Source organism: Protopterus annectens, chromosome 14.part0, assembly GCF_019279795.1.
Source record: "Protopterus annectens isolate FY-2018-M chromosome 14.part0, PAN1.0, whole genome shotgun sequence".
In the NCBI taxonomy this organism is placed as follows: Eukaryota; Metazoa; Chordata; order Ceratodontiformes; family Protopteridae; genus Protopterus; species Protopterus annectens.
Window position 1 is genome coordinate 229222928 of NC_056748.1, and position 26295 is coordinate 229249222.

Genomic DNA, 26295 nt, shown 5'->3' on the forward strand with positions numbered 1-26295 from the left:
GATTAAAGCCATCCATCTTTGTGTACACTTTCCCAGAGTTAATTAGAAGAGCAGAGCTCAAAGGTATTTGAAAAGCTTACTAATGTACAAAGCATGGAAGATTTAGAGTATCAGCTTCCATGAAACTTTCTTGTTTCCTTTGAAATTATGTTATTACAGGTGGAAGATAGCAGCTATAAACCATATTGCCAAAATCAGATATGATTTTTGGCTTATAATACATAGTGGTATATTGTCAATGATCAGAAGTTGGGTCTTCTGCCTTGTGTTGTTATACTTTAATGTTTATATCCTTTTCATTCTTCCTCACTGATGGGTAATGGAAGTGACACTCTGATCTGACTCTGCTGCCTTTTCAACACTTAGAACCTAGCCTTGAGCTCCTTCCACTACCCATAATGCTCTAGACCATCCCCCAATCTCGTTTGCCACCTTCCAGCTAAGATGCAGATCCCTGGTCTCTACCATGAGATGGTTTGTTTTTTCATTGTATGTGGTAAAATTGTTATTGTAAACCCCTAGTGAAGGCTTTACAATTACACTTTGTGTATTCTGTGGCTTTATATCTTCCTCCCTTGAATTTCATTGACTCTTTCATAGTTTTCACTGGTGTTAGGGTGATTACTACATCTCTTACTTCTCTCTTAAGTGCTTTAAACTTCTTCTGTCTCATTTCCTTACAAAAATAAATAAACAGTATAGTTAAGAATTTATCTCTATCCATTAAAGTTAAATAGTGTTTTCTATATGGTATACTTCAGACTGTGTTCCCGCTGATAGCTCTGTGTGTGTTTGAACTTCATTATGTCTGAAAAACCTTTGGGTTTCAAAAGATGCACTTCTTATAGGCACAAGATCCCTAACATCAACGCCAACAACAAGTGCGTCTGTTGCCTAGACCCGGAGCATTTAAGGTTGGCCTGTGAAATCTGTACCACCTTTAATCCCTGGACCATTTCTGATCAATAAAACAAGTTGAACTTAAAAGGTTTGCAGTCTGCCTCTTCTTCCTCTTCCCCTGGGACACAAAACCCTCTAAGTTGTTTGGCTTGGATGAGTCCAGGAAGAGGTCCATGCAGCAGGTCTCGGGAGGCAGCATAGTCGGGGTGGGTTGGGTTTGGCTCCAATGCTGTTGGATCTATCCCTTCCTCTTGGTGCCTCAGCTCTCTACAGCTTCTGTCCAATTCCATCTGGAGGCAATGGATCTGGAGTTGGCCCCACCCTCTCTTACTCGGCTGTCTTGGCTCTGAGAGAGATTGGGGGGTCCCCGGGGCCGTTGACTTTCCAGATTGTAGAAAGGGCTTTGTCTTTGCATAGAGATCTGTCTTATTACATCTGGGATCCTTCCCTCTGTCCTTCATTGGGTCTGAGCATTGAACCTATCACTCCTGTCCCAGGTCATCCTACCCTGGGAAGCCTCCATGTTTTTCCCCCTGGGGAAGTTCCCCTTTCTTCTAACACCTCTTCTGAACATCCCACAGACAAGATTCACTGGAAGAAGATGTGCAAAAGGAGGCACATAGACTCCCTAATGGAGTCCCTCAGCAAAGACACTGACTTTGTTGAGGGAGAAAGATCACCTAGATTGCCACCGGAAGACTTCTCATTCAGCAACAGCCTGGAAATCCTTACACAGAAGGATGGCTGGTCTTCCCAGACTCCTCCTTTTGAAGAGTCAGTGTTCCTGGAAGCTTTTGTGGTGAGCGCAAATATATATTGGGTGACCCCTCCCAGTGGACTGACTCATTGACCTAGTTTCCCACTGGGCTTGGAAGGAACCAGACACTGTTGAACCAATCCCCAAATGCCTGGACAAGTTTCTAGTTCTCCCTGCAGACAGAACCCATTGGAGCAAAGGTGTTCCCGTTGATGCCATTGTTTTGGCATAAGCCACCAAAAAGGAGCTAGCCAAGCAGAACTCCTCTGTTCATCTTCCAAACCAGGAGTCCAGAGCGATGGACATATCTGTTAAGTGCATCTACACCTCAGCCACTTTTGCATTGAGCAAGGAGGCAGTTGGGAGTCGTTTTTCATTGCACTTGGACACCTGGACCAGTCTAACAAACAATGCCTAGGTGCCAAGCATAATATCCAGAGATTATTACATCCCCTTTTCCATTCCACCTCCAGTAGCAAGCAAGAAACTCCCTGAAGTTCCACCCAGTCAGAGGGAGTACGCAGTGCTGGAAATTCAAAAGCTGTTACAGAAAATATTCATCCAGGAGGTCACAACTGAATGAAGAGGATTTGGAACTTACTACCTCTTCTTTAGTGCCAAAGAAAACCGGGGACCTGAGATCCATTCTGGATCTAAGCAATCTGAATCTGTACATAAAGAAGTCGAAGTTCCAAATGGTGATGGTTTAGTCCATTCTGCCACTTCTGTGCAAGAATGATTGGATGTGCTCTGTAGATCTTTTGGACACATACTATCACATCAAAATAGACGATGCTCCAGAAGACCTCTACGCTTTCCGCTGGGATCCAATCACTACCAGTTCATAGGTGTGCCCTTTGGACTCATTACAGCCTCCAGGGTGTTTACCAAATGCATGGCAGCAGTGACATCTCACCTGAGACTCAAAGGATTCCAGGTGTTTCCATATCTGGATGGCTGACTTCTCACTGCTCCAACCAGGAATCAACATCTACAAACCAGGGATTACCTATTTCAAATCTCCAGCTCCCTGGGTATTACTGTAAACCTGACCAAATCAGATCTGTCTCCTGAACGAAATTTGGAATTCCTAGGTACTCTTCTGAATACTACAGGTCAAGTAGCATCATTGCCTCCTCATCGCATGACATCACTAAGAAATCAGGTGTGGGACTTGCTGTCTCTTCTGTCCCCACCAGCAAAACTGATCTTACAAGCTCTTGGTTCTTTGTCAGCTGCCATCATTGTAGTCCCTCTTGTAAGGTTTTTCATGCAAATCCTTCAGTGGACTTTGGCTATTCAGTGGTCTATTCTTTACCAACCTCTATCTGTTCCTGTAAAACTCACTCCAGTTTGCAAATGTCATCCTCGCTGGTGGATCCCATAGGAGAACCTGTTTCTAGGCAGGCCGTTCTTTTCTCCTCTTCCCATAGCCAGAGCGACCACAGATCCTTCCCAACTGGGGTGGGGGGTGGCATTTCAAGGGAAAGATGGTCCAAGGCACGTAGTCTTCTCCAGACACCAAGTCGCATATTAGTGTCCTAGAGATGAGAGCAGTTCTTCTAATGTTGCAAACCTTTCAGGAAGTTCTCCTCCTAGGGACTATTGTTATACACATCAACAACATGTCAGTAGTCTGGTACATCAACAAACAAGGAAGAACCCGATCTTACCCCTTGTGCAGAGAGGCCATGAGGGTCTAGGAATGGGCAATATCTTCAGACCACTTTCTAATTGCAGTGCATATACCGGAAAAATCCAACGCTCTGCCAGACAGACTCAACAAGTCCATTCTAATTCCTCATGAATGGTCGCTCAATCATACAGTTGAAAATCTGATCTTCAGATATTGGGGCCAATCTTACTGTGACCTTTTGCTTCTCCCCTAAACAATAAATACAGCAGGTACTTCACTTTGATCCCCCCCTCTGGGGGTATCCCCGAGGGATGCTCTGGTTCATGATTGGCCCCTTGGCCACCTGTATGCCTATACACCTCTGCCATTGATCCCAAAATTTCTACAGAAAGCCAGCAGGTTGAAGAGTTCTGTTATCCTTATTGCCCCCTTCTGGCCTCATCAGGTATGGTTCTCCTTTCTCTGGTCTCACCTGAAATCTCCTTCATGGTGAGCCCAGTTCAGATCTCCTGTCTTGCCTGTCAGAGATCCTACATCCCAGTCTCCACACCCTCAAGCCAACTGTATGGTTTCACCACTTCTAGTGATGGTACGATGGTCCAGGCTCGCTTCCCCTGCCCATGACATAATATTTGGTTCCCAGAAAGCGTCCACTAAGAAAGTATATAAAGCAAATGGAAGAGATTTTCTGTATGGGCTATCAAAGAGAACATTGATCCCTTTTCAGCTCCTACTTCAACCATCCTTCTTTTCCTAACTATCCTTTTTATGGAAGTGGTGAGTTTTTCTATTATAAAACTTCAGTTAGCAGCTATCTACAATTTTCATTCTGGAAACAAATCACTTTCTTTGTCAAATTCCAGATTATGCAGAGCTTTTATGAAAGGAATCTTTCTGCTTAGACCTCCCATAAAATGTCCCTCTCCTCCCTAGGATCTCACTGTTATTCTTCAGGGACTGATCCAGAAATGTTTCGAACTGGCAAGCAGTTACAATATGAAATTAATTTCTTTCTTGGAAAATTATTTTTTGGTAACTATTACATCAGCAAAACGAATTTCAGAACTCCAGGCCTTGTCTTCCTAGCCACCTTACATCATTTTCCATATAGATAGTGTGTTCTTCCACTTCTGAACCAATCTTTACTTTATGCCTAAAGTGGTTACAAAGACTAACATTAATCGGTCCATGCAATTGCCAGTTTTCTTCCCGAATTTTTCTAATAAGGGTAAATACATGTTACACCTTCTTGATGTGTATCAGCAGCTACATCTTTATCTTCACAGAATGAAACAATACAGAAAGTCTGACCAGCTCTTTGTATCTTTTTCTCCTAACCTCTAGGGTCAGCTAGTTTCTGAAATTACCCTGGCCAAAAGGATTACTGACTGTATTTTGCTGATTTATACTAAAAATTGTCTGGAATTGCCTCGCCCACCTATATCTCATTTTACTACATCTATGGCTACCTCATGTACCGTTTCTGTGGATGGTATCTGTGCTGCAGTCACTTGGTCAAAGTCTCATACCTTTGTCACACATTACAAATTGGACATTGTCTACAGAAGCAGAGCTTTGTTTGGTTTGACAGTGCTCCGGCATGTCCTTCTTTGAGGGCCTCCTGAGAATTATGTAACTGGGGACTCTGACCTATCAGTCAGGAAGGATGAAAGGGACAACAGATTTAGAAGTTATGTACTCACCATAACTTGGCATCTGTGTTGTCCATTTTCATTCTTCTTCACCTTCCCTACCAGCCATCCCCCAGCCTTGTCACTCCTAGAAGAATATTTGGATGATAATGGAACCTTCATGTTCTTGGTTTGAGCCTCAGATTTCTCTTATGGCTGTCCTGTCACCATAATTCAGTAAGCAGCAAGGCAGCAAATTCAGTCTAAGAGGTTGAGGATGGTCTAGAGCATTACAGATCGAGGAAGGAGCTCGAGACTAGGTTCTAAGTCTTGAAAAGGTGGCAGAGTCAAATTTGAGCTACTGAGGAAGAATGAAAATGGACAACACAGATGCCAAGTTAAGGTGAGTACATAACTTCTAATACCCAGTGCTTGGTATCCTGCAGTGCTTTTATAGTAAGTACAGTATATGTCAGCTGACTTAATGTTATGGAACCTGTTGCTGTGCATGAATTTGGAGATTCATTTTTAATGAAGAACAATTAGCTTTTTTTCCTTGGCTTTCTGACTACCAGTAGGTCTACATTGTTTATATTTTAGTCTGTAAAAAACAGAAAATAGGAGAATATCCACTCTGATTAAATGGTGTTTTTACTTAAAAAAACTGATGACTGCAGTGACAGTGTATGCAACATTTAGTTGCGGTTTTGAAATATTTTTTTCAGGATAGTGGGTCAGTAATGTACAATATAGTGCAGCACAGAACTTGACATAACTGCCAGCACTGTTTTTTATGTTTGCAACTTAAAATCGAGCCAAATAGACTGCTGATGTTTTTCTTGAGAGTCCAAACTTGAAGGTCTTGTTTGCAACCCTCAACTAATAAAGGGATATGTGCCTGATCTGACTTCAGAGTACCTTTATAACAGCAAAACACAGCACTGCAGGAACCAAAGACCCTTCTGTAGAAAATGTAAAAAATATCCAAACAGCAGCAGCAGGGTCACCACGACAGAAAGCATAAAATAATATGTTATGTAGTCCTATCTCACCGTAATTCTTGCTGGATGGGTTCGGAGCCAATATTCAGCTCTGACTCGGCCGATACTAAAGCTCGAGAGCTTTTACTGGCTCGAGGCTAGCCCCTATCCCATGGTGCCTCACGGCAATTCCCCAGATCTCGTTTGCCGCAAAAGCTTTGAGGTGGTCTTACTGGCTCGTTGGCTAAGTAAAACTTTATTTGCTAAATTTAGTCTTTTTTCCTAACTTTTCTATCCCTTATATAAGATATATATGTTTTGCCTCTTGTGTGACTGTTTTTTGAGAGTTTCTGACCCTGTTCTTCCCCATAGGAGTGTACCCGTTTAAGTTAGAGGGCCGTAGTGCCAATTTAAGTTATAGGGCCTTTCCTCTGTGTGTGTGTGTGTGTGTGTGTGTGTGTGTGTGTGTGTGTGTGTGTGTGTGTGTGTGTGTGTGTGTGTGTTTATATAAAAAAAAAAAAAGTTATATTCTTCTTTCTTCCACACTTCTTTTTTGTCTGTAGTTACTATTTAGTGTTGTATTTCTTGTTGTTTATCTAGCTACTCTTTCCTTGTAGTCGGAATGTCTAAAGATAAGGATAGGGAGCATAAGGATCATCGCCCTTCGGGGGTTTAAGAAGTGTGATAGATGTGCGCAAAAAATGTCTCTCACAGACAGTCATACCAGTTGTGTGGTACTGCCTTGGTGAAGCCCATTTGCAGGAACCCTGCACTTTTTGCCATGCGTTTAGCACCAGAGTTTTAAACGAAAGAAAGAGAAACCCATTGATAGGGGTCTCATGACCAGTTCCTTCCAGGAACAGCTGGAACTTGATCAGGCAGCTCCAAAATCTTCTAAGAGAAAATCTTGGCTCCAGCTTCAGAGCCGAGTAAAAAGACAAAAGCATCGGAGCCAAGAAGTTCAGGCTCCAATTCAGCTTCATCAGTTTTGGTGCTATTGGTCTCCTCGGTGCCGAGGCAACCTTCGGTCCCAAAAATTTTACCGGAAATTGAGGTTATGTTTCCCACCCTGAGATCTCCTATTGTGGAGAGGAGATCATCTACTTCTGTCTCCACCAGATCCTCCAGGACTCTATCAGATGAGGACATTGAGTGGGTGGTGGAGGTTGCTTTCAGATCCAGCTCTGGCAAGAAAATTGGCCCCACCAGACTCAAATGTTTTGGAGCCGACCCCCTTACTGGCCACTGTTCCTCTTCCGACTGCTTCGCTCTCGGAGCCTATTACTTCAGGGTCTTCTGTCTTGGACCCTTCGGCTCCGGGGATTCAACCTGCTTCCTCGGAGCCAATTACTCTATCCTCAATGGCTCAGTCTGGAGCCGAGGGATCTGGAAGCCGGTGCTCTCGAGTCAGCTCCGAGGGGATAGTCACCCTGGTTTCTCATTGGAACCGACCCTCTCTGAGCCTTGGCTTGACTCTGCTCTGCTCCCACTTCTGCTTTTGAGCCGTTCCCCCTTGCTAGGAGTCAAACATCCATCCCCTTGGAGCGGAGGTCATCAGAGTGAGGGGGAAAGGCTTTTGAAGCTATAGAGAAGGCTTTATCCTTTGCCAAAGCCATACCATTGGAACCTGTGTCCCACCAGCAGCAGGCAGCAACCTCTTCCCCCCTGTCACCCCCACAGCATATGGAGCCAGAGGCCCAAGTAGGCCCCATTGGAGGTGCCCCCTCTTCCGAGATCTCCCCAGATTATCCCACTGGAGAGCTCCCTCAGAAGAGGCTGTGTAAGAGGAAACATGTTGACTCACCTGAGTCTGTCACGTCAGACACTGATTTAGAGGAATCTGAAGGGTCCCCTAGATCCCCCTCTGAGGATGTCTCCTTTTCTGACATCCTAGAAATCCTTAAACAGAGGGGTGATTGGAAGACCTCTAACCCTACTGAGGATGAATCAGTGTATATTGAGGCCTTTGGTTCCTGACCTTCCACCTCCTGGGTGACACCGCCTTATGACCAACTCTTGGGGGTCATATCGCAGAAAGCCTGGACTTCCCCAGACTCAGTGGAGCACGTCCCGAGGAGGCCAAATAAGTTCATGACAGCACTTGAGGACAAGACTTTTCTCAATAAGGGAGTTCCCGTTGATGCTATGGTGGTAGCAGTGGCCACCAAGAAGGAGTTATCCGAGACATTTTCTAATATCCATCCTCCTAAGAACGAGTCCAGGATGATGGATAGGTACGGGAAGAATGTTTTTTCTTCAGCGGCATTTGCAATAAGATCGCTGAATTACCTTACTCATTTTACTCGTCTTCAGAGGGATCTCCTGAAAGAGTTAGGAGACACCTTCCCGTGTTCAGTAGCTCTGGGTTCCATGGATAAGGTTTCTGCACAGCTCTCCACCCTTACTTCCATAGCTAACTCCTCCATGAGGCTGATATTGTACGTGGCAGATGGAGCGAGTAAGCAGCTGCAGCAGGAATATCCCTCAGGAGACATTCTTGGATGCGTCTTTGTAATTTCATGGAGTCCTTCAACTCTTCCTTCTCTAATGTCCCCTTTCATGGTTCATCTCTTTTTGGACCCCAAGTGAAAGAGACTTTGACTAGGTGTGAGCAGGAAGGGAAAACCTTATCTGCTGTCGGAGTCCGTTTCTCCCTCCTGTCTAGACCCTATCCCAAGGGTAATTCAGGAGGGAAAATGTGGTTCCGTAAATCCCAAAAAGGTTTCCCTCAGGCACAAGGTCAACCCTCCATTAGGGACAGAGGGGGAAGATATAATGGAAGACGCCGCCCTCGTGGCAGAGGAGGTCTGCAGCATCAGGGAGACAGAGAAACTTTCTCTGATCGTCCCTTCTGTCGCCCCTGAGGGGTTGCCCGACTGTCCATCTCTGAAGGCAGTCGGGGGTCGTCTATCGCTGTACCCAAGTGCCTGGCTAACCATCTCTCAAGATCGTTGGGTACACACCATAATATTCAGAGGTTACCTGATCCCATTTGTTTCCAAACCCGCAACAACCTGGTCTCTACCAGACGTACCACCCATCCAACTAGACCATGCAACATCAGAGGTCACCTCGTTGCTGCAAAAAAGAGTCATCCAAAAAGTCCCCGCAGAGCAAATATTATCTGGAACTTACTCTCAATTCTTTTTAGTTCCAAAAAAGACAGGAGACTGGAGATCAATCCTAGATCTCAGCAGGCTCAACAAGTATGTAAAGAAATCGAAGTTCTGAATGGTCACCCTGCAGTCGATATGTCCCTTTATCGGGAAAGACAATTAGATGTGCTCAATCGATCTCCAGGACGTGTACTACCACATCAAAATGGAGAGGCGCTTCAGGAGACACTTACGCTTCTGGCTGGGAGCCAGTCATTTTCAGTTCAGAACACTGCCCTTTGGTCTCACTACAGCCCCCAGAGTGTTCACCAAATGCATGGCAGTGGTAATGGCTCATCTATGACGTCAAGGATTCCAGGTGTTTTTGTACCTAGACAACTGGCTCCTCACTACTACCACCAAGCATCAATTCATCAGAACCAGGGACGAGACTCTATCCTTGTGCGCCAGTCTAGGCATCACTGTCAACCTAAAAAAGTCAGTCTTATCTCCTTTGCAGCACATTGTATACTTAGGATCAGAAATAGACACAACCACCATGTCAGCAAGACTAACACCAGAAAGAGTAGAGTCTCTATGCAGTCAGGTCATATCCTTGCTAAACAAACAAAAAGTTCAGGCCAGAGTAGTCCTTCAAGTCCTAGGGACAATGACTTCCTCCATCCTATTAGTTCTTCTTGCTCGTCTACACATGAGGATACTTCAGTGGCTGTTATTTGCCCAGTAGCTGATGTTCTTCATCTCACATTGCTGCAGTCCTTACATATGGGTAGTCCAAACTGACATCAGGATGTCAGGGTGTTCTGTTTTCTTGCCTCAGTGTTTTACGGATGTCAGAAAAAGTGAATAACTGTATTTCTTGTGGGAAACAGATGATTATCATTCTTTGTGTATTCCTTGTTTGGGGCCTGAAGGTTGGATTGTGCTAGGCTGGTCTTTGGGCGCAAAGACAAAACAGTTAAACCCAGGCAAGATGGAGACTTTGATTTTGCAGGAGGTGGTCTCTCAGGAGGCAGGTCAGGCTGAACCTTCCTAGGGTGGTTAGGCCTTCTCCTTCTGTTTCCAAGGCTTCTCCCAGAGGCAGGCCAGTTTCAGCTTCTGTTGGTGTCACTCCTAGTTCAGCAGGGTCTGTGCCTAAGAAGCACATGCCTAAAATGGCAGAAGATTTAATTACTCTGATTAGTTTGAGCAGGCTTGGATATTTCAGAGTCTTCAGCTGAAGACTTGCAGGAGTATTCTCCTTATTCTGATTCTGATGCAGATGATTCCACTCCTTCTGCTTCTCCTCCAGAGGATTTTTCTTTTCAGAGACACTTCATTCTATGAGGGAACATTTTAAGTGGGAAGGTCAGGACTTCTCTGATTCTAGGAAAAGGCTTAGGGAGTTTTGCTGTTACCCAGCATAGGCCCTTGGCTATACCCCTGTTCTGGATGTTGTGGAAGATGTGTTTGCAGATGATTCTCTGCCTCCTGCTCCTGTTAAACCGGATAGGTATTACAGGGTGCCTGAGGCTCATAAATATCTTTATAAGGGTCCTAAGGGACCTAAGGGTGTCAAGGCCTCTGTTGTAAAAAAATCCGGTTCCTCTAGATAAAGAAGCCAGAGCTTTGGATAGATGGGGAAAGAAGGTCTATACATCTTCTACCTTAGCTATGAGGGCTTTGAATTGCCAGTTTCATATGTTGAAATATCAAAACTTTCTTCTTTCTCAATTGAAGTCTAAGGTGGATGCTCTGGCGGAAGGCATTGAGTGTAAAGAGTTGCAAGATTTGGTGCATGTCTCTGAACAAGTGGGTAAGCATTCATTACAGTGTGGTTTTGATGCTGTGCAGGCCTCGTCTAGGGTGGCTGCCACTGGCTCAGTTCTTGATCAGAATTTATCTGACCATGTTAAGACAAGGATTTTGGATGCTCCTTTGCAGTCTGATGTGTTGTTTGGTTCACCTGTGGAATCAGTCTTGAAGAAAATGGAAGACAAGGCTAAGTCTATGCAGGCTGTTCTTTCAGGCCTAGAACAGGAGTTCACCTGCACAATCTTAACAGGCCCAATGACCTACTTTTCAGCTGCCAGATCCTTCTTGCCTGGCAGCACCTTTGGGAGGAAGGTTAGCACTCTTCAAGGAAAATTGGATGTTGATTACCCAAGACAAATGGGTATTGGATATCATACACCAGGGTTACAAGTTTTATTTCCATACCTTGCCTCCTTTCCTCCTCAGCAAAGACTAGAGGCTAACAAATTTCTCTACTACTTCAAATAGGGGCCATACAACGGTTCCTCTGCCAGAAGTGGGCCTAGGATTTTATTCTCGCCTGTTTCTAGTACCAAAGAAAGGAGTGGAGACCAATTTTGGATTTATCCATCCTCAACACATATCTGGACATTCCCAAGTTCAAAATGTTAACGTTACAACAGCTTTTACCTCTGCTGGGCAAAGATCACTGGATGGTGACTCTGGATCTCAAAGAGGCTTACCTTCATGTTCCTATCAGGCCCAGTTGCAGGAAGTATCTGCGTTTTCGGACTGGGACTTCACATTATCAGTTCTCTGCATTGCCCTTTGGCTTATCTACTGTTCTGGCTCCAGTGGTAGCTTTCTTCAGGCTAAGAGGAATACAGATCTATCCTTATTTGGACGATTGCCTGATACTGGCCCAAGAAAAGGACGAACTTCTTCATCATTTACAGTATGTGATGGCAGTGTTAAGATGCCTGGGGTATTCTGTGAACGAAATAAAGTCCAGTCTAGTACCCTCTCAGGACATGTGCTTTCTGGGTGTGAGACTGAATACAGCATCCCAGATGGCCAATCTTTCTCTTTACTTCCACCAGTTGTCTCATCAGTCCAGGTTGACTGCAAGGACAGTCCTTCAAGCCTTGGGGTTCATGGCATCTTGTATTCTGGTACTTCCCAATGCCAAACTGCATATGAGGAAGCTACAATGGTATCTCAAGAATGTATGGACACAGCACTGCCAAGATTTGGACACTGTCATTCAAATAATACCTTGCATTCAAAAGGAATTTTTGTGGTGGGCTCAGGAATGTCACCTAAACAAGGGACTCTCTGAACGACAGATGCCTCAGACAAAGCTTGGGGAGCTCATCTAAATGGAAAATGGATACAAGACACGTGGCCTGCTAGACTTCAACATCTACATATCAACTTGAAGGAGATGTTAGCAGTCCAATTTGCATTGATGGCTTTCAACAGGGCAGGTGTTGATTCAAACAGACAACACAACTGTCATGTGGTACATCAACAAGCACTCTATGCAGACAAGCAATGATTTTGTGGGAGACTGCTCTCAGTTTACAGCTAAATCTTCAGGCAAGGTTTCTGAATTCCTTAGCAGATGTGTTGAGCAGACAAATTATGGATCCCCACGAGTGGAAATTGGATCCTCATGTATTCCAGAGGTTGACAGTGTTATGGGGAACTCCAGACATAGATCTGTTCGCTTCTCCACTAAATTACCAGCTGCCAAAGTTTTGCACAAAAGGTTTCATCCCTCAGCTTGGAAAGTGGATGCTCTCTCATTCAATTGGAGCAATCTTCACGTGTATGCCTTTCCACCTCTGCCTCTCCTCCCAAAGGTACTGCTGAAGGTCAGACAGGACAAGCCAAACATGATTTTAATAGCTCCAGATTGGCCTCGACAGCACTGGTACCCATTACTGAGAAGTCTGGTACAGGAGCCTCCATGGCCTTTGCCTTGATTCCTCACCTGCTGTCTCAGGAGAACGGTCATTTACTCAATGTCAAACTTCATTCTCTACATCTGACAGGTCTCAGCTTCCACAACAAGTTTTGAATGTTATTTTGGAGGCCAGAAGGCCTAGTACAAGGAAAGTTTAAATGGAGGAGATTTTTATTTTGGAGTACAGCAAAGGACTTTGATGTTTCTAAACCTAATTTAAGTGTGGCGCTTCAATACCTTACTGAGTTATTGGACAAAGGTTTGTCCTTCTCCTCTATAAAGGTTCATGCTGCAGCAATCTCTGCTCACTATGACTGTGACCCACCATTATTTTCTCAGCCTTTGTTTAAGCAATTCCTTAGAGGGGCAAAGAATATAAGACTCCTGCTTGGGATCTCAATTTTGTGTTGGAGAAACTCACTCTACAACCTTTTGAGCCTGCAGCATCGGCAGAGTTGAAATATTTATCTTGGAAGACTGCTTTTTTGATGGCCATTACCTCTAAGGGTTTCTGAATTACAGGCCCTTATGGCAGTTGAGCCTTTCTTAATTTTCCACAAGGATAGGGTGTCTTTAAGTACTAACCCTTCTTTTATGCCTAAAGTGGTTTCTAGTGTGGCTTTAAACCAAACTATTCATTTGCCTACAAATAAAGGGTATTATTTGAGCAGAACTAAAGGGTTCAGGCAGTCTCAGCAGTTGTTTGTTTCTTTTGCTTTGGGTTCTCAGGGCCAACCTGTTTCAAAACAAACTATTTCTAAGTGGATTGGTTTTGTATTGCTTTCTGTTATTCCCATCATGGTAAGGAGATTCCAGCTGGGATTAGGCCTCATTCCACTAGGGCTACTGCCACTTCGGTGGCTACTAAAGATATTTTGGAAGCAGCTACTTGGAGTTCAGTGCATACTTTCTCTAAGCATTACCACCTTCCACTTTAATTTTACAAGGCATGTTGGCAGCTCCTAATGCTTTATAGGACTGCAGCAATGTGAGATGAAGAACATAGTACAGTTTTGTACCTACCATAAATGTAGATGTTCCCCTCTGTTGTTGAAGGTGGTGGTGTGGTTTGTGTTGTACATATTGTAAATATGGTTAGTGCGAATTGGTTGGGGGTTTTGCTGGTTTTGGCTTTGGCCTGTCTTGTTAGGGCCTTCTGACATCTGGGGCAAGAAAAGACTGAGGAAATGGCGTCGGTCATGCGCTTTTGTACCCCTGCCCGTCCTGATCAGTTTAGCGCTTGACGACACGTCAGCTATAATACTTTGAGGGGGCCGACCGACAGACCGAGACTACCCATATGTAAGGACTGCATCTACATTTATGGTAGGTACAAAACTGTACTTTATTTGCCCAATGGTCGATGCAAGACCTTCCATTGTCTCACCAAATTTTTATAACAAACACCTGCAAAAAGGATCTGACATGGTGGTTGCACACAGAACAACTTCTCCTAGGTCGTCCACTTGTTCCACCCCAAGAGAAAGCAGTTTTGACCACAGACGCTTCCCAGATAGGGGGGGGCATTATCTGGGAATGACAGTCCAAGGTACTTGACAGAACCACAAGAACCACTTGCACATCAATGTTCTGTAGATGAGAGTGGTGCTGTATGTGTTGCAAGCACTTCACAGCTCCCTTCCCACCGGGACACTTGCGATACAGTCAGACATGTCTGTCATGTGGTACATAAACAAGCAAGGGGGAACCAAATCTTACTCGCTTTGCAGAAATGCCTTAAGAGTTTGGAAATGGGTGATGGATACTCATCGCTTCCTGATAGCAATGCACATCCCAGGGAATTCCAACGTGATAGCAGACAAACTCAGCTGAGCAATTCTGATGCCTCAAGACTGGTCCCTGAATCCAAAAGTTGCAAAAGAGATCTTTCGCAGATGGGGCCCACCCTGCTGCGACCTATTCACCACTCACCTGAACACCAAATGCAGCAGCTATTTTGCCCTCATCCCCCCATCTGGGGATGTCACCCAGGGATGCTTTAGTCCACGATTGGCCCCTGGGACTTCTTTATGCCTTTGCACCTTTTCCCCTCATTCCAAAGGTAGTACAGAAAGCAAGACAGTTGAGGAATTCCTTGATCCTCATTGCTCCTTACTGGCCTCGACAAGTTTGCTTTCCCTTCCTGTGGCCATACCTTTTGGAGGAACCATGGATTCTGGACCCATCTCCAGATGATCTGATTCATCAATCGGGACAGTTCCACCCCACCATCCACACCCTCAAATTGACAGCATGGCTGCTCCAGTTACACGAATAGCCAGGTGTATTCCCCTGTCCCCTTCTGTCAAACACATTCTAATTTCATCCCATAAACCTTCCACTCAGAAACTATGCTCCAGCAAATGGAAAAGGTTTTTGATTTGGGCTACGAACCGGGGTTTAGATCCATATATGGCTCTTCTAGAATCTATCTTATCCTTCCTAGCGTCAGTTTTTCATGAAGGAGTGGCAGCCGCTACAGTTAGAGTTCAGTTAGCTGCCATTTCCAATTTTCATTTTGGCTTCATGGGAAATCCAATCATGCAGCACCTTCTTAAAAGGAGTTCTTCTTCTCAGACCTCCAATCAAACAGCCATTAGAGCCCTGGGACTTGAACTTAGTCCTCTCATCTTTGATGTCTGCACCCTTTGAGCCATCCTCTTCATCAGACCTAAAATTGTTGTCATGGAAAACACTATTCTTAGTAGCCATAACATCTGCTAGGAGAGTCTCAGAACTGCAAGCTCTTACTATTCGACCTCTTTACATTATTTTTCACAAGGATAGACTCTCACTCAGGACGAACCCTTCCTTTCTTCCCAAGGTATGCTCAGAGCATAATCTGAATACTGCTATTGAACTAACTGTGTTTTTTCCAAACCACTGTAATAAATCTGAGTATAGACTACACCAGTTAGATGTTCTCAGAATTCTCAGATTTTATTTACACAGGACTAAAGAATTCAGAAAATCAGATCAATTATTTGTTTCCTTTTCTAACAAGAAGGGCTTGCCTGTTTCTAAGGTTACTCTTTCAAAATGGCTTTCGGATTGCATTTCATTTGCTTATCAATCAGCTGGCAAACAGTTACCCATCAAAGTCAAAGGTCATTCTACTAGAGCTGTATCTACTTCATGTGCCTTTAGATCAAGGCTCCCAATTGATACTATTTGTGCAGCAGCTACTTGTGCAAGACCACATACTTTTGTCACTCATTACAAATTGGATTTGGTCTCCTGGGACAGATCTTCCTTTGGGTCCACTGTGCTGAAGAGTCGCTTCGCTTGAGCCACCCAGGATATAGGTGCTAGGGACACTGTTCCTTCCAGCAAGAATTACGGTGAGATAGGACTACATAACATAAAGAAGTTATGTACTTACCATAATGTTCCTTGTTTGTAGTCCATCTCGCCTACATTCTTGCGTCCCTCCCTCCAATCCCCTTCCTGTTTCTGGGGGATTTGGTGGACTATACTGGTGCTGTCTGACCTGGTTCTCATTTTTGTTGTCCACCTGGCATGGATTATATTTCAAAATCCTTTGTTTGTATATATGCAGCTCTGATATTTCTTACCTGATAGGTACTTATTACTTTCTTGCAAACTAGATCTGGGGAATTGCCGTGAGGCACCATAGGATAGGGGGCTAGCTTCGAGTCAGTAAAAGCTCTCGAGTTTTAGTATCGGCCGAGTCAAAGCCGAATATAGGCTCTGAACCCATCCAGCAAGAATGTAGGTGAGATGGACTACAAACATGGAACATTATGGTAAGTACATAACTTCTTTTTATTAGTAACAGGATAAGCAGTTTCAGAAAACAATTTCCTTCATCAGATCCTACCATTAACTGACATGCATATAACTTTATATACTACTTTTAAAATGTCATAAGCCAATCAGCAGAATTCAAATGGCCTATACAATTTCCTGGTGAATCACAGAACATGACAAGCGTTTCCATATTAAGACAACTTGCTTATCTTTGCAGAGTGATTTTCAAAGCGTCTGGAATCTCTTGGGTGAGAGATCTCTTACACAAGCTGGGATTCCAAGAGAACAGTCAAAAGTCTTTCTTGACTCATTCGCACAGGATTGCGTTCCTGGAATGTCAACTAGACACCTCACTCCAAAGAGCTTTTCTTTCACGGGAAAAAAAAGAAGGTCCTTTAATTTTATCTGTTTCTAAGGTTTTTCTCTTTGACTTTAGTCACTGACAGGAAATACCTCAGGATTTTGAGTCTCGTGCAATCTATTATTGTCGTGATATCTCTGCCAAGACTCCCCATGAGAAAGATACAATGGTATCTGAAATCTGTTTGATCCCTGCACCAGCACCCTTTACATTTTCAAATCCCAGTGCTTGGGTTTGTCAGAAGAGAAATCATTTACTGGAGACAACAGATACCGTCAAATGAAAGTCTCCTCTTCTCCCTCACTCCCTGCTCCAAAGTGTTCAGTGATCACAGATACCTTGGAGTTTCCTTGGGGGAGCTGTTTTAGCAGTGATATAAAGTGCAGTGTGTGTGGTGTACAACAAAGGGAGATGCAATATAAATATCAAGGGGATGCTTGCCCTGATCAAGGCACTCAACTCTCTGAATCATCATTGGTCCCCTGGACATCTTCAGGTAGTTAGACAGTACCACAGTCATGGGGTACATCAGGAAGCAGAGGGAAACCAGGTTGTACCCCCTTTGCAGACTATCCATGTTAGCTTGGGGTATAGATTTGTAACTCAGTCTCACTCTACAGGCACCCTACATTCTATTAGAGCAAAACTGTGTGGCAGACCGGCTGAGCAGGTCCAGGGCAGACCATCATGAGTGGAAACTAGATCGGGAGTCTGAGCTCTCTGTGGGGAGTTGCTCAAGTAGACCTTTTTACATCCTCTCTGAACAACCAACTGTAAAGATTCTGTCCCAGGACTTCATGCAAGAAGGCCTAGAAGACAGCTGAATTTTATTTTCCTTCAGCAGGAATGTTCCTGCGTGCTCTTCTACCTTTTCCACTAATATCTAGGGTACTTCTGATGATTCATAAGAAATCCCCAAGACCACTGTGGCCCTGGCAACCCTATTTCTCCATTCTTTTGGAAATGACCAGGTGCAATTACTGCAAGCTCCCTTCATACCCCTCAACTTCCAGATTTTCACAGCATGTCCAGATTTTCACCTCATATATTTGGTCTATTCCTAATAACATTTGCGGTTTTCTATCAAATCACTGGGATGATCTGAGGATTTAAGTCACTAAATAATGACATGCATTTGAGTTTTAGACTTCAAATCCTTCAGAAAATGTATGCTAACACAAACCCTATTATGCAAGCAATATTTAAAATCTGTCCCTCTTTTTGGGCTTTTATCCCCCCATTTTGTTAGACTTTGTCCAGATTTCTTGCACTAAGAGGTTGATAGGTATGATCCCTTACAGACTGAATCGACTCACACAAGATCAGGTGTCTTAATTACTTTTAGGCACCTGTTTACTGAGGATGTGCAGCAGGTACTAATGGTGACAAGGTAGCATGCAACTAGAAAATCGTAATATTAGCAAATGGAAGTTTTTTCTTTTTTAGTTGGTACTAGTAGAAAAGCAGCACCCATTCAGGGCTAGTTGTTCTCTGCTCTCTCAATATTTGTGTGAGTTACTATCCTATGGCCTTTCTTATTCCAGTATCAAGGTTCATTCATCAGCCATTTCAACATGTCTGCTTATGGATCCTCCTCTTTCAGTGCAGATTTATGTCAGATTTTTTTGAAAAGGATTTTGCAGAGGAGGCCTCCATGAAAACCGCTAGCCTGTCCTTGGGATCTTAATTTTGTGTTAGAGAAGCTAACACTTGCTCAATTTGAACCAGCTAACCTAGCTGAGAGGTTCTTAACATGGAAAACAGATTTACTGGTACTTTTCTTGCGGAGGTCAGCATAATGCGAGTTTCAAACTCTTACGGTAAGTAAACCCTATCTCATTTTCCATAGGGACATGGTTTCTTTGAGAACTAATCCTTCTCTTATGCCTTTAAGCCAAACTATCCATCTGTTTTCTTTCCTAAACTTAAAAATAAGGGTGAAAGGATAATTCCATACCTTGGATGTCCGCAAGAACACTTGGGTGCTATCTTGACAGAACTAAATCTTTCATGTTTTTGTGTCAATTTTTCATTTATTATTAAGGTAAGAAAAATGGACAACCTGTGTCAAAGCAGACTATTTCCAAATATTTGTCTAAGGCTATTACCTTTTGCTATACTCACCATAACAATACTATTCCAGGCAGGGTAAAGACCCACTCTGCTAGGTCCTTGGGTTCATTATTGGCTTTTTGGAAAGCATTGCTTTTTTTAGAAGTATACTACACTGTCTTCTGTATATAGTTTTACAGAGCATTTATTATAAGCTTGATTTCTTCTTTAGGTCCAGATCAGGCTTTGCGAGGATCATTCTGCAGGGGCTCCTGGACTCTTCTTCCACTTCACAAATGTAGTTAGCTAAGGTAGTCTAACCATATAGTTAAGGCTACTACACCAGTGATCAAAATGATGAACATATTACAGTTGTGAGAAAACTTGCCACAACAGTAGATGTTTGAATGATCACTGATGCAGTAGCTGCTCCCTCTGCCCCCTTATTTTTTGGTGTACTTTCTATTCCGTGGTGTGGGCATTTATTTTTTGCTGTTCCTACCATTGTCCTTTCAGGACTCAGCCTCCACCTTTGTTGGCAGGAAAGCTCTAAAAGGTTTTGTTCCCAAACTAGACTTTTAGTGAGCGCAGCTCAAGCTGCCTGACAGTTTGAACACATGGAAGGTGCCCTGAAAATTTGGAAGCTGGTCAGCTATTATATTCTTGGCAGGGTATAACTCGTATAGCTTAGGCTATTGCAGCCATGATCATTTGAACATCTACTGTTATGGCAAGTTTACTTGCACAACAGTAGATTTTTCTTTGTGGACTAATGTTGTGATCATTTTTGTATTTTATCACTTAACATTTGCACCTTTGTGTTAATGACTGTTGTCATTCCTTTTTGCTTGCATAACTGTAGTGACAATATTGAGATGAAACATTCTTTTCTTGTGGGTCAACTCCTAGAAAATAGTTCATTGTATACTTCGGGCTGGATTCAGAATTTTTTGTGATTTTTCCGTAATATTGATAGGGAAAGCTTCAACGTGACTTTGTATACTAAAGCTCAAATAGCAACAAATACATAAGGAAGTGAGAGTAGGCCTGCATAATGCATGCCATAAAGAAGGTAAATTGAAAACTGAATAGGTAATCCAGAGTGCAGAATGCCATGCAACATAGGCTATTCACAAGCCACACGGGCAGATTGCTGTAAACTGCTCAGTAAATGAATGATGAATCATATGTCTGATGAGAGATGTTGCAGGCATTTAGAACTAGTAACTGCATGTTACTAAGTCACAGCCATAGAAACATAGATCAGTAATCCAAAGACCATCTATGATTAATTGTACAAGACAAAACAAAAAAAATGCAAGAATAAAATACTGAAGGCTATGTGATATCACAACAACACAGACATGCAACAGAGAAGTTTGATGACTGTCGAGCAAATAGTAAATCACCAAATGCACACTTAATCCCATTGAAATATCTTGGAAAAGTGATACTTTAGATTGCAGGTGTACAATGCTGGTACATTCCTTAGTAAAATATTTTTGTTTTGATATAGTTTTATACAGAGTGGCTGGCCATATACGTCACATATTCCCCTACTTCTCAAGTAACTGCTAAGACAGCATTTTAGTATATGTAATTGTCTGCAATTTCTAATTTGTGATAATTAATCTTGTTTCACTAGTAGGGAATTTGATAATATATTAAGGAAAATGGAATTCATCATGTAATGTCTGCTTTGTTTCATGCTTCATCTAATGACTAAGCAGAAGGGTCTATACAGACATTAAAAAGGGAGGATGAAAATGAATGGTGAGAATAGAGAGACAAAACTTTCAAAGGGTCTTTAACTATAAAATTGAACCTCCATTAACAAGTATTTCCTGCAGAAATAGTTTCATTATGAAGGCAATATCCATATCTCAGATGTGAAAGCAGAAATTGGGGAAATATTGGCTTAAAAGCAGATTTTTAATAAAAATAAATCCATCTTATAGGTTCATAGGTAGGTACTAGGCTATTGGCCCTAGGGCATATATAAGCCTAAGGTAGCCTGGCTTTCACCACCCAAGAAAATTATTTTCCTGTGCCCCTGTCGAGCAGAGCCACAGAAGTGATCCCCGGGGTGAATTTCCTATCTCCCATCCAATCCTCAGGATTTTTCTTGAAGAGTGCTAATGAGGAGCTTTGTTTGATATAGATAGGTCGTTTGTTTTAGAGTATGGGAAGTCTCTGGGACAGGAATCTATCCCTCCAGCATGTTCTGTTTATTGTTGTGGCAAGGTTTAGGTCCCTAGAGCATGTAGCTCGGAGGGACTGGGATTTCTTTAAGTGGAGCATGTCCAACAGCTCTGGGTTTGACATAGCTTTGTATGTTAGGCAGAGACCGCCACTGAGTAGGCGATGTGCGACAGAGTAAAGCTGGAGTTTTTTGAGACTGTCTGCGTAGGGCATCTGTTTGAAGCTGGTAATCCTTTTTGTGAGGTATTTCCGTGACCTTTCCAGTTGTTGTAGATGTCTTGTGAGGTACCTACCAAAAGGGACACTGTATTCTATAATGGGTCTAATGAGTGACGAGTATAGGGGAACAATGACCTCTTTTTTCCTGGATGAGAAACCTTTTGTGATGAGGTGTGCCACTTAGAAGGATGTCCTGACTATGGCGATGTGATTATCAAAGGAGAGACTACTGTCCACCTGTGTCCCAAGGTCTCTTATCACACGTTCAGTGTTAAGTAGACTACCGCCTATGTGGTAGTTCATGGGTACAGAGTTTTTACCAAAAGGGATGACAATACACTTTTTGGCATTGAGCTTGAGGCCATGGCTTTGGCACCAGGCGTCTGTCTCAGTGAGGCCCTTTTGTAGGATGTCCACATCGTTAGGAGTTTCGATTATGGCTCCTAGTTTGAAGTCATCTGTGAACTTCATTATCCAAAGACCTTCTGTGTTAGCCTGTACTTCAGAGAAGTAGATACCAAACAGGAGAGGACCTTGGTCTGAACCCTGTGGTACTCCACTTGTCACTGGTCTGAAGTCAGATTTGGAGTCTGCTACTTTCACAGTGTGGGTTCTGTCACTGAGCCAGCTGACAACCCATCTTGTGCCATAGAGATTTATACCTAGTTTAGTGAGTTTATTTATAATTCCAGTGTGGGGGATGGTGTCAAAAGCCTTGGCGAGATCTAGATAGGCTGTGTGAACCACCTTACCCTCATCATAATAAGTTTTGCAGTCGAGGATGATGTTTATAGCATATTCTGTTCTTCTGTTATGATCCTAAATGAATCCCATGCATAACTGATAATTGTTCAGAAGCTGTGTCTAATACAGAGGTAACAAGGAATAGTTTAATTGTGAGGAAGCATGCAGGCTAAAGAAATGGAGAAATTCACATGGTCTATACAAGTCTATGTAACTCAAGAGAAGTAGATGATTCAGTGAACACTGTGGATGTTCTTACATTTGTTACCTGACATACCTTACATGACCTGATAATTTCTGTTTGAAACTTGCATCTACACTTGTTGTGATGGAAGGCTCACATTCTTTGAAATCTTCAGATTTATTTGTTAAAGTCCTCACCTAGATGTTCTGAGCATGAAATGCACACACTTGCCCAAATGAAAGATACTGATACAATAGTGGTGAAATCATTTCTTTGGAAAAGCAAGACTGTACTTTGGTTTTATTGAAGTCCTGGTAGTTTACACAGACATTTCAAAGTGCAGAAAAAAATCCACTAATGTTGCTTCTATGATGTTTTGGTCATTTATTAAAGTTTTTTTAACAATTAATTTTGTTTGACGTTTCGTCTAAGATATAACACTAATATCACATACTCATAATTAAAGTTCATTGCTTGAGTGCCACGTCACACAGCCTAACTTCAGACTGACAGTATATTAAGAATAGGTCTGACTGCTGGTATTTGCTGGCTGTGGAGTTGTGATGCCATTCCTTTGTCTGTCTCACTTTTGGATAACTGTATCAATGATAATTAACACTACTTTAAAGTTAAAAACTATCAGATTAAATGCATGTGCCTGAATTTAAAATGTTGCTGTTCTCTCCTCGCTCTTCTTATCCACAGTACTTGTCTCAGTTAGTCATATACATTTTTTTAATTATGCATTTTCCTAACCAGGTTATCCCCTGGACTCCAGTATCCCTTCTCAAGGGTGACCTGGGAACACTGAACAAATGGCTTGCTCAGAGTCACAGTAGTAGGTAAACAGAGGAGGAAGGAATCAATCTGTGTACCCTTGACTACAGAAAGCAACTTAACAGTTCAAAGCCTAAATCTTCTGTGCCAACTGCCAGACATGAGCCTACAGCTCCTCAACAGCTGGCAGAATGACTCTGACAGATGCCCTGATGACCTGATCTACCAAACAGTCAGCCAGACCGAGCACTTTTCAGTTGTTAACAGTGGTGACGGCAGTTGCAAAAGTGTAACCAGCGGTGTCACTCAGAACCAGGTATTGGGCCGTCTTCTGTTTTGGCATCTGTTTCCCTGATAGCCAATTAGATGCTCCCAGGCTTTTGTTTTTCTAAGTTTGCTGATGATTGCAAACAGGGCACATCTGTTAGCTCACCTTCTGACACAGGGTTAGTTCAGCAGTGACTTGACCATGACAATTCTTGGTGTATCAACAATGGTCTTAAGCTGAACTGTAAGAAATACAATGCAGTTCTATCTGGTATACAAAATTTTCCCACCTACTGTCATATAAATGGCACACTTCCAAACTGATATTGTGGTTAGGAACTTGGGCACCTATGTTGACAACTCACTATCATTTGGCCATCACATCTCCATAATGATGGGGAAATCCTTTGATCTGGCTCAACTAATTTTCAAAGGCATCTCCCCTGTTGCTAAAGAAGTCTTAGTTTCTCTGTATTCATCTATTAAAAAGCCAGTTACTAAATTTAAATCTCCTTTTTGCATGTACTCTTTCTTAGCATATTTTTCAGCTTGAGATACCTCAGAGATTCATTCTTAACTAAAAAAATCACTGGCTTCAAGTTCCTTAGTTACCCAGATAGACTGACAGCCCAGTCCTTGCATGCATCCTTCTATTATCTGTTTTGTAAATAATATTTGCCTTGCTTTTGAGCCATGAAAGATCCTGCCCTATTTCTACCTTCTTCATCCACCGAAAAAGTGACTTCTGAAACACCCAGACCAAGAATCTCACCCCACATCAACAAAAAATTACTTTGGCTAGATTCTTTATAATTCTAGTGATTGCTTGCTTTGTACCAACTTATGAATGTAAAGACAGTTCCCTTCCCTTGAGTGTATGTGTATAACAGAGTAGCTTTGCAGTTTCAGATTTTTTACAAAATTGCAACTAATGCAGTATTGATCCTTCAATTTCACTGGTTACCAGAGGAATTAGAACACAATATTTTACAGCATTCTCCAGACTGTGATACTATGTTTTTTTCATGACAAAACAACACTTTAAAGTTGGAACTTTAAAATAAATATATACGTGTTATAGGTTGAGCTTTGCCTTGGGTCTTCAAATAATGCTGGGACCCAAATCCTATGGGTCCATTCAGCCTTGTACCTCTGCTTTAGGAAATTCATAGACACACAGTTGATTGCTTCTGGTATTGAAAAGAAACTAAGCAGGTTACATCTAAGTGACTGACTATACTTTTTTTCTGCCACCATGAGATTTACTACCCTCTTTTCCATTGTGATTAAGTTATATTGACTAGAAGTATTACTGCATATAGCATGCACTTTATTCTGCGGACTCTTGGTCATTGATGCTTTTGTTTCCCAAGCATTATTGGATCTGCGTTTAAAGATCGCAGCCACCTTTGCGGGAGCTGCCTGCTGAGGACACTAGTCTAAACAATCTCTTGTTTCAGCACTGTCTACCTTCCTCCTCTATGTTTATTTCAGAAGCTGTTTGTTTTTCCCCCCACTGTGTAGGACTAGTTCCAGAACTGTCATAGACTAAAATAGTACCAACATATCGGCACTCATGGCGTTTGTGGAGTTTTAAGGATATTTGTGTAACATATCCTTTTTTCTACAATCTTTTAATTTTATTTAGCGTGTAGATTATTTTTTTCTTTTATGAATCTAGATACAACTTGTGCATAATTAGGAACATGATATTGTGCTGGAGAATGAGGAGAGTATTTGCTCACTCATTCATTCATTCTTTTTTTGATGTTTAGTTTATCCTATGCAAAGTTGTAGGGGAGCTGGGAAATTGTCTTTATAGGCAAGAAGCTTAAGGCAGAGAACCAGTCTTAAACAGGATACCAGTCCACTGCAGATGCATTAATGCACATGCATGCATATTTGTGGGAAAATTGGAGGAGCATTGGCTCTCTATCATCATGCCTTTGAGATGTTGGAATGTATTGGAGACCTTGACAAAAACCCATTCAGATACATAGAGGGCATACAAATTCCACCCAGAAAGCATCCCATTCTGAGCGAAAGAACCAAGCTTAAAGGGAATATACCACCAGTAAATTTATATATTATGTTCTTTTTTAGGAAGGTCTCCTGATTTGTTTAGAAAAAATAACAGGTAACAATGAAAATGTCCCTTAAGCTTGACTTTGGGGATACAGGTAAGGGTTGTGGGTCAAGAGAGGAGGATAGGTTGCAGCACCTTTATAGTTGTAGAGGCCCTCAGTGAAATTACTGGATTGGTAGCTTAAAGGGGTGCCACCAGAATCATTTTTATGGTCATTTTTCTTTCCCCTTGCTTATTGACTGTCATGTCCTCCACTGTTGTGTTTTAGCTGAGCTGCTTTGATCCCTATCACTGTGCGGGACCTAGTTATATAGGGGCCATTATCCAGGCAGCCATGAGTGGTTTTCATTTTTCATGCCCTAACCCGTTCCCTAGGAGCTGACTTGAGTGTTTACAGATGCAATAGTCTGATAAATTTTCCCTTTTGAGTATGCACATTCCTAAACAAGCTGGATGAATGCCACTCTATGGATGCAGCTTAGAAGATCCCAGTGCACATCCGTAGACCATATGTATATGTCATGCTACTCTTCTCACCAATAACTGATGATATTTCAATGGATCAGACTGCTTCTTTCCTGCAGGAGGTCAGGCAGATGTTGGTCACTTGTTCCTATGCTCCCTTGTTGGCTTCACTAATGCTTGGATTACTAGTTTAAACACAATCATCCAATTTTCAGTTAGGGCTTTATTACTTTGTGCTATAGAGGCATCAGCAGAATCACTAGAATCAGCAAACTGACACCAGGTATAAGAAATCAAGAAGCCTCCAAAGAACTTATCAACTCTGGGATCTCAACAGGTGATCAGTTACACGGCCCAAGGTTTAACCAAATGGGCAGCATTGTATACAGCTCAGCAAGCTCCTGCCTGGTGCCCTGCAGAGTTCTACAGCAGAAGAGAGACAAA

The 26295-nt window shown here is 42.6% G+C and overlaps 1 protein-coding gene across 1 annotated transcript in view; it reads left to right on the plus strand.

Annotated features, from left to right (window-relative positions):
- CFAP43 (cilia and flagella associated protein 43) overlaps window positions 1-26295 on the plus strand; it is a 3581735-nt gene that overhangs the window by 123135 nt on the left and 3432305 nt on the right. Inside the window, exon 2 of the mRNA XM_044055952.1 lies at window positions 1-63. This exon is cut by the window's left edge and continues 191 nt beyond it. Within this exon, the coding sequence (XP_043911887.1) occupies window positions 1-63 (63 nt within the window). The remainder of the gene's footprint in view (window positions 64-26295) is intronic.